The following is a 13,761-nucleotide window of genomic DNA, read 5'->3' as shown; positions in this document are numbered from 1 at the left end:
TTCTATTTTTGAGATTATTGTGGACTTGGGATTTCTCCTACAGTTTAATTTTTTTTGTACAATTAGAAGTAACAGAACCTCTGACGCTTTGAAATTACCATGTAGTCAGATAGTTAGTATCTGATGGTGACAGTAATAGCCAGGGCCTGATTAATCACGTCGCGTCCCATTCTCGGGACGACTTTTTCCCATGTCCATCAGTTTTCAATCTTTACTCTATGAAACATTTTCAATTATTTTTGTGGGCCCGCGGGGCTCCTAGTCAGCGTGGGGCCCCTAGCCGGGTGAGTCCTACTCTGTCTAATGATGAATCCGACCCTGGTAATAGCAGTCAGTCATTTAAAGAGAGTGAATGAGTTTTGTGAGTTCCTATAATTGGCTTTCTGTATCTAGGTACTATATATATATCTACTGCTGTTGGATCTCCAAATAAATAAAATAAAATAATTGAGTAAATAAAATAAAAACCATATTTTTCATCTATCAGAGCGCCGTCGCTTGTCATCATGTGACCGTTTTTTGACTCTTTGTTTAATAAACATCCGATTCACAATGAGCGGATGTGTGGAAATGAAGTTCAAGTGTCTTTTTGTTTACTCTTGTTAAATTCTCCGTTAACCTTTACGATATGGTATATGTACTTACGATCAAAAAGATGCAGAAGCTAACAATAGGTGAGATTTAAAATCCAAAAACAGATTTCTAGATAAGATTCTTACCTAGTAGCATGTTTATATGTCGGCGTTTATAGCACACAAGCACATATAAATACGATACGAATAATTGCAGGTTTAATCCGGGCTTAATATCTATATATATACCGTTCATTGATATCATAAAACACGTAGGGTAGACAGAGGCGAATTGGATCACAGGGCGAATCGGATCACGATGAAAAATCCGTTGAAATCTAAAATTGATACGTATGTGCACATAAAAATTTAGCCGTACGTCATAAGATTTTTTTAAATATCAACTGATTTTAGTCTGATCTGATTCGCCTACTCTACCAATATATATAATGACACCTTTGTATGAAGTGAAAACGTTTTTACAACTTCACAAACAGCGTCCACTCTTGAAGGTACTGTTACAAAATGCAACCCGTTTTTAGCACCTCGGATTAGCAGTGGTTAGTGCCGTTATATAGCCACTATTCAGCTTTGTCCTTTAACGTAACTTATCGTCATTTCATTTTGAGCGTTGTACCAGTGGAATAGAGATGTTTTCTGCCTGTATTTTTGTATTAGAGTTTGATGTTCGACTGTTAATTAGGCTGCAAATTGTTGCATACTGTTGGGTTAGTTATGTTGAGACGTCATGTAAGTAAGACATGTAATGTAGCGTATCAGACTGTGCATCAAAAGTATCTTTCTCAAACTTAACAAAAATAGATATGTATCTATATATAAAACAATTAAACGGTTACAGATACTTTTGGGTGGATACAGGGTGCCAGATATTTCATACGCTACTACTGATGCAATTGTACTTACATCGGTTAGGATTTCAACACTCATGATATCATCTGCAGAAAGGCTCTGGCGCCTGATCCTTGAAGATACATATGGTTGACTGGAGAATGCCATTTGGCATAAAGTCTGCTATTTGTACATTGTTGTATATATTTTGTGCAATAAAGTTTAAATAAATACATAAATAATATTTATTATATTAATAACTAAACTACAAAACTTAAAACCTAGATCTAAAAATAAATAATACTAGTCTAAAGAAAAATTAATGGTATATCAAATCATATAAAATAGCTACTATATTAAAATTAAAAACTAATCTAAATGAAAATACATCTAAATAAGGCCCCCGCGGCAATGTGCCAAAGATGCGAGCAGCATTCCCTCGCTGAATGGCAATACTTATGCGCTGCGAGAGAAAGCTGCCAGCTCTCTGGTCACCGGTAGAATCGATGTGCTTTTTACTTAATTCCTTGAATAGAACATGGGCGCTTGGACCCCACGGCCCTAGTGTCTCGACTCCAAATGCCACAAAGTGGTATTGGGGGCCAAGTCCTCAATATTTGGCAATCTTTTTGGTTTCAGCCGCCTCAAATTGTTACATGTTAATAAACGTTACATATTATAACCGTTTTGGTTTAATAGCGTTTTTCACCGAAATACACTTGCACTGAAGCACATGCATTTCTATTATATAGGTACGCATGCGCGTGAAGAGGGACATGCGATGCGCCCTAAGGCCAGTAATGCCCTTCATGAATATGCGCAGGCGTCTAATCGGAATGCAATGAAATGTAGCGGCGATATCGCTAGTCATACATACTGCTGCATAATATGTCACAAAAAGTAGGTAGGGGAAAACTCCGAAGAGAAAATTTCAAACGGGAAAATTGGAAATGGAAAATTTCAATAAAACAGAATTATGAGAAATTTCTGAAACTAGTTACATGTGGAAATTTTGTAATTTTAGAAACTTCACAAGGAACATCAGTAAGTAGGTTTATACTAACTATCTAAGTAACTATATAGTTTTCGTATCCCCAGAGCTTCTTCTAGACACTACCGACCTTTGTCACTTCCACCGACCAAAACCAACTATCGTCAAAATTCATACTTTGTCCGAGCTCCGAGGTCAATGAATGAACTGTGTCATAGCAACGATCAACTGGATTTACATCTAATGAAACCTGCAATACTTAATTAAAAACCTCATGGCATCTAGTTTCTTTGCTCCCCTGCCTGCAGAAGATTAGCATAGGTTTAATTTAATTCTTAATTTAAATAAGAAACAAATTACTTCTTTCTTTTCTCATAGCATGTCTTTAATTTTGTGCTAACCTGTAATATGCCTACCTTTGTATCCTGTCTGTGGAAACCTGTAATTGGCTTCTCTGATGCATATTTATGTCAATCTAATTTTAGTTTACTTAAGCTGTTGGTTTTCCGAATAAAAAAATAAATTAATAATTAATCATTATAATCAAGTCGTAACTACTACAAGTACTAACCTAGAAGTAGGTAACTATTAAAAAAAATCACCAATAGTTATCACCAGTGCCAGGTATAAAATAGTCATTTACTATCAACCTCATATCGGATTAATGACTTAAAATTGAAAATACAAATGTGAATACTAAATCTGTCCAATGGGCTAGAGAGTTATGGCCCATTTGGCCATGCCCATCACTTGAATGTTGTTACCAATCTTACCTTTTTCCTCAGAATATGGGCGCCTAATTTTTTTCTAAACCATTAAACATCTTCCACACTCCACAATTAGACGTGTTACATTAAATTACAAGCTACAAATATTACGAGCATAATTAAACCTTGTACTCCTTCGAAAAGTAATCCTGCCCTTTTTAGAGTTCCGTATATAGTCAACTCTAGTAACCCTTATAGTTTCGCCATGTCTGTCTGTCTGTTAGTGCTAGAAAGCTACAATTTAGCATGGATACATAAATTATGCATGGCAAATAGAATGGTAAAACCAACAAGAATATTTTTTAGGGTAGGTACTTAGCTCTCATACGAAATGCTTTTTTAATTATTATTTTTCTTTATTGATATCGTTGGATAGGTTTCAAAACGAATAAGGGTATCCAATAACATGTTGATAAAGTGAATATTTTCGGAAATAATCACTCCTAAAGAAAAAAAATGTGCTCCCTCCCTCTAACTTTTGAACCATGAGTCCAAAAACTATTGCAGTAATCGTAAAATAAAAGCTAAATAAATACTTTCAATGAAAACTATAGCAAACATGATCGGTTCAGCCGTTTATGAGTTATTGCAAAAAGTCTTCTCTTCTTAGTAAAAAGACGTACAAAGCACTGCAAAGATACTCCCTTATGCTTGTCATGTACATGATACTTACTAATAGCCCCCGTTTGAATACCCCCGTTTGGCCTATTTTAACAAAATGGTAACTTCTTAATTTTTTGGAACCCTCACAACTTGGGTTTGGATTATATTTAAGTTTCCCGACCATGCATAAAAAGATTGAGAAGTGATAACACAATTTAAATGTTGTAACTTCGAGAAAAAGACCCTTTTTGAATGGATTTCCTCGTAAAGTTGATTACTTCATATAATTTTAAATAATATAGTCAATTTATATGTTAATGTAACATAAAGCGGAGGATTACTGGTGGATTTATGTGCAGTTGCAACATCTGAGAGTGGTCGTTATACAGTGTTAGTGGTCGATGGCCCTTTTATGACAGCTTAGCTTTATTTCGTCCACGAAAAAGACTTTAAACTGCTCCCTTCCCTTCCTCACTTAGTTCTATCTTACTTACTTAGTATCAACTTTTAAACCCCCGTTAAGGAATGAAATCAGGGATAAAATACATCTCATGTCTTATTGTATATTACAAGAGGTTATGAAAGCTGAAACCTAGTGTGCTGAATTTCATTAAAATCCGTTCAAAGTAAGGAAAATAGGGGCAGCGTAGCAGTCTACGCTTGGGCGACATCACTTGATACGATGCGTGCATGAACTGTAGACGGCAGCACAGAAGCCCCTATTCATTGACGCGAAGCATTAAGTTTCCATTTTTAGATGTTAGCCACTAGATAGCAGGCCCTACTATACGAAATAGAGCCAGCGGGAAGTGTAGTGTAGAAGCGTTACTTTTAAACTGCTAAGAAGCGTGAATTGTTTTTACTTTCGATTCAGGTCACGAGATAGCAGACATTCAAGGTCTCTTCTGTTGGCAACAGAGAACCATCTTGATATATGCTTATTATGGCACGGTTAGTTGTTTACGTGACAGCGTGATATTGACAGAGTCTAACATCAATCATGTGGTCTTAAAAAGTGACATCTGCTTTATCACATCGCTAACGTTTATCATACTGTTGCAAATGCAATTTATAATTATATAAAAATAATCATAATCATAATCATTCTTTATTGCAACCATGGTACAGTACAGATGTTATACAATATGATATACAATGTCTCACATGGACCCTGCAAGGGCCTGCAATATTCCCAATGCAGTAGCTAAAGGCAGCCGTCGGGCTCGGCTAGTATTCGGAGGCTTTTCAAAAGCACCAATGGGAACGCTCCACATATTCTGTATCGCGGCCAATTACCTAAATTTAAAACATACTGATCAAATATTGCAAAATCACTCTCTCATCATCTTCCATACTATCAACAACCAACCACTTTCTACATTTAACCGTTTTGGCAATTAAACCCTTGTAACCAGTATATTGGAAAATTATAATAACACTTCACTAAGAATCGAAGTTTTATTTGAGTCATCGAGATCCTGACCTGCACGGCGGCTACACATATTACACTCTCTTAAAGGAAAAGCATGCTAAATTACCTTTGGCTTGCTCAACGACAAAGTTCGACGCCACGTTACTGATAGCTACCTACATTGACATACGATCTGCGACCTAAATCCTGCGGCAACGCGGGTACACTCACGACCAACACCATATTAGAAGAATGTCGCATGTGCTTCACTAATCAGTTCCTTTTGCATCAACATACGACTTTATTCAATCGAAACTTCCATTTGGAACACGCTAAATATAGCCTTAGATCAATTGCATCGCCGCAAATAGCTTTGTGCAATCAATTAGAGTTTAATTGACAATGTTGGACTAAATTTGGACTGTTTACTAGAGAATATGTTTCAGACGGTCGTCAATGGCGTATTTATGCAGGATGACTTCGTATTTATTTTGGGTTTTCAGTAGTTACTAATAACTATACATTTAAAGTTGAAATAATCAAATAGATGTGATACCGTTTATGCGTATCGTACATCGTACTACCTCCCTTGAAATTGCTTGAACCGATTCTTTTAACCCAAATACTATACCGATATGTAGGTTTTCATAACGGCACGAGTGCATCTAGAAGACTTATCTTTAGAAGGCTTTAACATTAGAGAATACGTACCTGTATATATTATTTTATTCCTTTATAGGACAATCTACAAGCTAAAGTGACCGACATCACTTTCTTATCTTTTTTATTTTGCAGAATTTTAGTACAGTGTAAACTCCATATAACGATTCACTTCCTATAATCCGTGGGCATTTGTTGGCTATAGTTGGTTTACTTTATTATTAATTTCTCGCTATATAACAAAAAATCTATAGCGTCAAAAAACGTCCGATCCCTTGAGTGTCGCTATATTTGTACATAAATACATACGTAATTATGTGGTAATGAAATTTCGATTATGTTTTTTTAGTTAGGGGTTAAAGCCCTGCACTTAATTTAAAACCTACTTTCCTCTTGTTTCAGAACTCACAGCACCAAAGAGCCATGCGCCGTATCTCCCCCCACAACCCGGTGCGCCGGCGTCTATTCCCCGAGGCACATTTTGAAGAGGAGGCTCGCATGGACAACTGCGCTAACGTGTTGCAAGAATCTATAGCGAGGTAAGAAATGTCTGCCTTCAACTCGAATAAACGAATTTCAATTCTCAAAGTTCCCTCAAGCTTCAGTAATGTTCCACCGTCCTCATCGTACCGAATGCCATGCGCCGTATCTCACCCCATAACCCGGTGCGCCGGAGACTCTTTCCAGAAGCACATTTAGAAGAGGAAGCTACCTTCAACTCTAATACATTAATTTAAATTCTCAAAGTTCATGATAATATTCAAAGTCAATGTTGCCCTCAGGCAAGCCTCGGCTTCAATCTTTTTCCGCAATCCTTATCACATCAAAAAGCCTTACTGGGAATCTCGCCCCACAACCCGGTGCGCTGGTGCCTCCTCGCTCAAAGTGCTAATGAATAACAATCACAATGCACAAGAATCTATAATCAGGTACGAACGTTTACCTACATCTCTGTCGTGTAATGAAGTGCCAAGATATACACGAATTGCAATGCTTAAAGGTAAGCCTATTGGTCTCAATAATTATCCTATCCATCTCTCTATCTTCATCGAACCAAACAGTCATACGCCGTATTTCAAACAAGGCGTCGTCTCTACGCTTTCGTGCTCATGGATCTGGTGTTGTTCGAGGTTTTCTACAGAGGAGATTTTTTGTGAATAATGTTTTATGGATGTAGGTAGATGATAGCTAAAGTATCCTAGGTACTTCATTAACAAGTAGCATTGTACTAATAAGACTGTGACGTGGAAAGTATGTGTATGTAAATAAAAAGCTTCATTTGTTCCAGGGACCAAGTCGCCTTGACAAAGAAGTATAACTTCGACTTCGCAACCGAGACTGCGTTACCAGGCGAATGGGATTGGTCTACGCGCGACGGCGAAAACTGGATCGGTTTTAAACCGAACACAATGGAAACTACGCAAAAAAATAAAAACTGCGTTGAAATGAGACTAGAAAATGAGACCACCCCTAAAGAAAAACCTGACAAGGAACTGCCTGCTGTTAGGAAGAGAAAGAGCGATGCGGCAGCGAGCGACAGCGGAGCGAGAAGGAAGATCAGTTTCGACTAAAATGGAAATTCAAGTTTGGGGGTTGTCACACGCTTATGAAGTGCCACTTAAAGTTTGTTTAGATATTAAAATTCCTCTTAGTTACTGATTAAATCTACTTGCATTTCTGAGTGACGGAGTCATCTCTTACTTTATGAACGTCAATATAATTATGTATGAATTACTAAATTTAAAATTTGTCTCTTGTCGATCGAATCGTTCGGTCCGTAATGTACTGATATACAAGCAAATTTTGTGCGAAGTCTAGTTTCATCTCACTCATTTGACATTTTATTGGCTTTAAAATCCGCCTAATATAATATTTATTTTAACAATAATTACTAAAAATATGAAAATTCAAAGGACTGATGATTTCCTTTAGAGGACTTTATATTTTAGACAGTAGATAACTGTAGATACTACCTACATTACTATTATAATTGTTTTCGGTTTTAGTCGTCTATTTATTTGTATAAAGACTGTTTTGTGTAAAATTTTGTAGAAATATTTATTTAAAAACTTAGTTTTAGATGTGTATTCATTCCGCTACATAACATCACAATTTTGTAGCTTAGATATACCTTTTCCATTCAAAGATTTGTTAAATGCTTTATGTAACTTTTAAACTTCTTCTTAAATCACAGACTAGCGTGAGTTGCGTTCTAGCGCGCTACTTCAAGTATGGACTCCTGCGATAACGCAACTCATTCTAGACGGTCAGATTGACCTATTTCATCAAATCTTAACCAATATGTTTTTATATGGAATAGTCATGGCTTTATCAGGCCCAAGCATGTTGTTGTTGAAAGGGACCTCCGGATTCTGCACATCAGGAGCCACAAAGTGATATTTATTGAGAACGAGGAGGTCGCGAGGTTGAGATGCGATTCGTAAATACTTTGACATTTTCTTGGCAAAGAATCAATGAAGATACGTAATTAAACACCTTCTTTTTTTGTATTTTTTTCGCAAGCATTTCTCTATTAGGCGCGAAGCCAGGCTTGAACTCACGATTTTGTTAATTTGCCAAGAAAATGGTAAAACATGGATCTAAACCACGCGTTTCTAACCCTCGAGTAGTCGCGCAGTTCCAGCAGCATTTTGTCATCCATTTTTAACACACAAATTTCTTTAAAATAATGGACAATACAGTTTGTATTATTTTTTATGTAAAAAATAAATCAAAAACTATTAGAAAAGGTAACATTTATTTTAGTTTTACACTGAGTAGTATAAAAAATGACCTTGACAAATATACCGTGTTTGTGTGCCACTGCTCATGGCGAGACTTATAGATCGTGTCATTCACGAAGACGCGTGCTTGACTCGTCTTGCCATGTTATTAAAGGTTAGATTTGACAAATCTGCGCGTGTTCGTGGATGACACGAACTATCATTTTGGGTTACTCTAAGCTCTATGGTTAATCTCTATGGTTCTAACAGATGATAGGCCTCATGATCAGTTATGAAACTGATGAATTGTGATCTCTAGTTAACACTATTATAATTATATCTAACCAGCAAATATTTAACCTTTTCATCGTCAATGAAGTTATAAAGTGTCACCAAAACGCCATGTAAAAAATTGGACGTAGACAACCCGTATAACATATCAAGTCGTGGCGTGTGGGGCACGAAATGTAAGTACTGACTTTATATCAAGTCAATGGCGGCGAAAAGGTTAAAAAATAACCAATCTTGCCTTTCGTGTCACATTCACATCAAGTGCAATAGGTCAAAAACTTTTTTATTACCTATGAGTTACGGTCGGCGTCTTTACTGTGGGCATCATAAAATAAAAGGACTTAAAACTCTTAATTTTCATACTACATATATCCTTATGGGCGTATTAAACCTTTTACTTCTTTAAAGTAATATGATGAAAGTATTAGAAAAATGTATCCAATTCGTTATCTTTTGTAATGTCTACAGAAAAGATACCGGTTTTCACCCAAATTAGCATTGCCTTCAGAGTTTCCTTTGCTTATTTTGATAAAACAAGAACCGTTCGTATTTCACCAAGAACTAAAACTATTTTTACGCCACTAAATCTAGTTAGTAGTTAGATGTCAGACTTAGTCCATTCTATATAAATTTTCGTTTAGTTTAAAAAATTAAAGATGTTTTTGGTAAAGGACGAATGTGATCACCGATTGATGTAAATTTGTAATTTTAGTATAATTTAAATGCAGCTACCATATTCCTTATAAACCTACAACTATAAAATGTAACTACAGAAATACATTAATATTTTTTTATAGTGACGACATATTTATAGTGGTGACATAACTGCTGCGGCTTTTACGCGGGCGCTGTATCTTTCAATTTCTTAAATAATATGAGTGACGGATTGAATTGAATATCATAATCGCGTCAGTGAGCCATGGGAATAGGTGGAATCAAGGAAATTTGCAGACACAGCCGCGGCATGAAGCATCAACACCGCAACAGGGGCCCATTCCTCGAACGGCATTAATCTAATATTATTAGTGTGTTGCCATGGTAACCCATACGACTTGACAGTTCGTGGACTAATATTAGTCTAATACCGTTCGAGAAATGGGCCCAGTAAAGCCGCAACAGTAATGCAGCTATCGGAAAGTTACCTTTAGAAACAATGTATTATTCAAGTATTTGACTTGAATTGAGGAATGTGTAGCTTGCATAACGTTGTAGTGAGACGTAAGGTAGATAGACGCTGTATGGGTTCAACACCGTTAACGTTACGTTATTAAAATCTATTTCACGCTACATAAAACACAAATTATATTACTGAGATACATATTAATACGTGAGAGCGCTATTTATTATTTCTCTTGATTGTTTGTGTGAACTGTGTGACAAAAGATTTTTACTGCTGCATAGGTATTGTTGATAATTTTCACAACCCTATCCGTTTGTGTGTCAAAGCTAAAGGAAGAATTTTGAAGATAATCAGTTTTTATTAATGTTTTTAATGTTATTTTGTTAAAAACTTTTAATCAAGACCAATATCCTACAAATTATTTGTCAACGTACTGTTGAGCCATCTTGTATAAAGTACCATCCATCCATCCATTCCATCGTTTCCATCGTTTTCAAATATTGTACTTTATGAATATTAGGAAAAACTTTGCCCATACAGCCAGTTATAGCTTTAGGAGTAGTGTCGTAAAATAAAAATTACTTGTAAGCAATTACGGCAAACTAAAACGCTTTTTAAGCGGATATTAAGCTTTATGCACTAAATCTAACCTAAATATTTTGACAGTCGAGTCCATAACAATAGTAGCATGGCAGCTTATTTTTTTTTTATATGACAGTTTCAGAAATAAAACAAGTACAGTCAGCATCAAAAGTAGCGGATCAAATAACGCTTCATAAGTATCTACCATTCTGTAACAGCTTAACAAGAAAGTGATGTGTTTAATATAGAATAATATAGAAAGAAAAGATTGTAAAAGATATACTTTTGAACGCGAATTCTAGAAATTTATCTATATTTGGAAAAGTTATCCGAAATATCAGATACTTTTGGCGCGTTGTTTCATCCGCTACTTTTGATGCTGACTGTACACACAAGTACAACATACAAGTGCGAAAAAAAGGGAAATTCGCAACGAGTGGCAAAGGGAGTGTTTTAAATAGACACTAGTTGCGAATTTCCTATTCTCCCTTAAAATTTTCGACATGCATAATTACCTAATGTGCTTATTATCGCACTAGTGCAGTAAAGTAGTACTGCAAAATACATAATGTAGTTTTTACTTATAAGATCAACCGGTGTAAATGCAACTATGGGATTATTGCGTCTATTTGAGTTCTTTTTATAAACAACATGAATTATACGAGAGTTTCCATCGTCTGGTGATAAATGCCTGGGCTATAACCGCTAAAATCGAAGTTCGTCAAATGCTGGTATTTTTCTCTGTAGCTCTAATTACGTCTTAGTGCCAGTAGAAGAGAAAGATCCCCGCAATTTGCGAATTTCGGTTTTCGCCGTAGGCTGCTTGAGCTTGGCTACTTCGTGAGCTACTTGGAAATAAAACGTTACATGAGGGCGTTCCAACCAATCGTATTCGAGAAATACGTAAATAATAGCATTTACTCTGGTTGTACGTATTTATCTTGTTTTTTTTTTTTTGCTAAATAGAATTTTGATTTTAACATTCTGATTACAAGTGTGCTGTTATAGGACTCGACTTTAATAATCAAACAGCTAAGTCCCAAAGTCCCGGTAGTTTTTTTACGTCTGTTAGACAATACTACTACAACACGGTTTTTCAATGATGATTACGAACATCGAAAAGGTCTGGTGGAAAAAAAAACCGAAAATGTTTATTAGGTCTGATACGATTGTGAGGGTTGATTACAGTGAAATGGCAATTTTAACATGTCACAATCTCAATTTCTCGGTTGCAAAGGGGTAAGTCCGGAGAACCCGCGAAAAGGATCGACAAACATAGATTTAAGTGTTAATTAATAATGTTTATCTTACGTCTCAATATATATAAGTATAAGACGTAGTTACCTAGGTATTGCCCAATTGCCCAAAATCATCGTTTAAAAACCGTACCGTAGTCTAATACTTACTGATGTAATGTAAAATATTTTAAGTATTTATATTTTAAACATTTATTTATTAATAAAAGTTTAGGATTTAAAATAAGTAGGTTTATATTAAATTTTAATATTCTTATTTTAAACATGTTTTCTTTCAATGATCTGTAGGTATATATTTCGATATCTGAATCTTAAAAAGTCAAAAAAATCATCTGGCCTGACATATTTTTATTTTGAAAACTGACTTTTTTTTAATACCACGTCGGTGGCAAACAAGCATACGGCCCGCCTGATGGTAAGCAGTTACCGTAGCCTATGGACGCCGGCAACTCCTGATGATACTCCATTTGACACATTTCATATATTGACTACAATATGCATGCTCCTATTGTCCAATATTATAATATAAATGTGAAATATGACAGATAATATATTATGTTATAAGATGGTCATACCCGTACCCCGTATAGAATCAAAGTCAAATAAAGTCAAAATTATAACTTTAAATAAATAACTTTACACTTAATTATTTTGTGCAATGATTTGTAGGAATATAGCAATCAAAATATATAAACAAATAGTGAGATATTTATTTGTATTAAATTATACAATAACAACATTATGTTCAGTCGCCATCAGATAGGTATATCGGATCAAATATCTGAACATGCATCTAGCGCCTTGACAGAAAAGCGTGTTCAGATATTTGTGAGCATCTTGGCCGTTCCGATTTAATTATGGAGAATGTAAAAATGGTTTTATTTATGTAACTAAGTAAAGCATGCATAAGATATAATCATTCTAAAATGTAAATACCTTCTGGACTTACAAAACTTGTATTTTGAAATACCTTACCATATAATTAACGTGTTTTATGGCGATAATTTATTGTAGTATAGTTTTTCTAAATTAAATTATTACTTATTTAAAATATAGTTGTGATTTTACTCGTAATCCCGCACTGCTGTTTTGAAACATTCAAACTAAACCACGATTTACGAAACCAAAATCAATTAAATACCTACATTAGATTCTATTTAAGTTTGATTTTTGTATTCTTTCGCCTGTAGATTCTGTGACACTAAGTATTCTAAAATATCGTTAAAAAAACTATAGTCGCGATCAGATATATCGGAGCGGCCGAGGTGCTCAAAAATATCTAAACACGCACTGAACACCTTGACAATAGAGGCGTGTTCAGATTTTTATAAGCACCTTGGCCGATCCGATATATCTGACGGCGACTGTAACTATTTCATTATAAAAAACCTATTGTTTGAGATCACATAATTAGCTGAATCACGTCCAACCTCGGAACCGCTAAAAAACTGCGAGCATAATAAAAGGGAAAAAGTAGGTAATACGGTTTTTTCCCTTTATTGTGGGGCCCAGGATCCGCAATAAGTATGACAAGACAGATTCTAAAGTAAAAAAATGTTATATTTTAGATATCTTCTATCAATCAATCAAGATTGACTCGGCTCGCAGTACATCTCACACTCACACACACATACACACCATTCAGTGCGAGCGAAATGCCTAATGAAACAATTCTGTGACACGCGCATACGGGGACAAATCAGCGAGAGCGATTGTCAAGGTCGTATCAAAACAAGATCAAAACCTTTAAAATGTTTAATCAAAATCGGCCTCCAGATCTCCGTCAAGGGTTGAACAAAACTTTGCGGTTGAGTTCTGTTGAGTTCAAGTTCGAAAAAATTGACTTTCGCGAGTAACCGTTGACAACCCCGATTGAAACGATTGCCAAGAGCAGTTTCGTGATTGAAGGAAATTGGGATTGACGTTGCCGAATCGC

General features: G+C 35.6%; 1 protein-coding gene across 4 annotated transcripts in view; it reads left to right on the top strand.

Annotated features, from left to right (window-relative positions):
• The window catches only part of LOC133525042 (uncharacterized), a 62,529-nt gene extending 49,653 nt beyond the window's left edge, over positions 1-12,876 (top strand). For all 4 annotated transcript variants that reach the window (XM_061861257.1, XM_061861258.1, XM_061861256.1 and 1 more), the window contains exons 2-3: positions 6,256-6,392; positions 7,142-12,876. In XM_061861257.1, coding sequence (XP_061717241.1) covers positions 6,277-6,392; positions 7,142-7,424 — 399 coding nt within the window. In that variant the 5' untranslated portion in view covers positions 6,256-6,276 and the 3' untranslated portion in view covers positions 7,425-12,876. The remainder of the gene's footprint in view (positions 1-6,255; positions 6,393-7,141) is intronic.
• The last annotated feature ends 885 nt before the right edge of the window (positions 12,877-13,761 follow it).

Source organism: Cydia pomonella, chromosome 14, assembly GCF_033807575.1.
Source record: "Cydia pomonella isolate Wapato2018A chromosome 14, ilCydPomo1, whole genome shotgun sequence".
Classification (NCBI taxonomy): Eukaryota; Metazoa; Arthropoda; class Insecta; order Lepidoptera; family Tortricidae; genus Cydia; species Cydia pomonella.
Note: the sequence above shows the minus strand (reverse complement) of the source record. Positions and strands in the feature narration are given on the sequence as shown.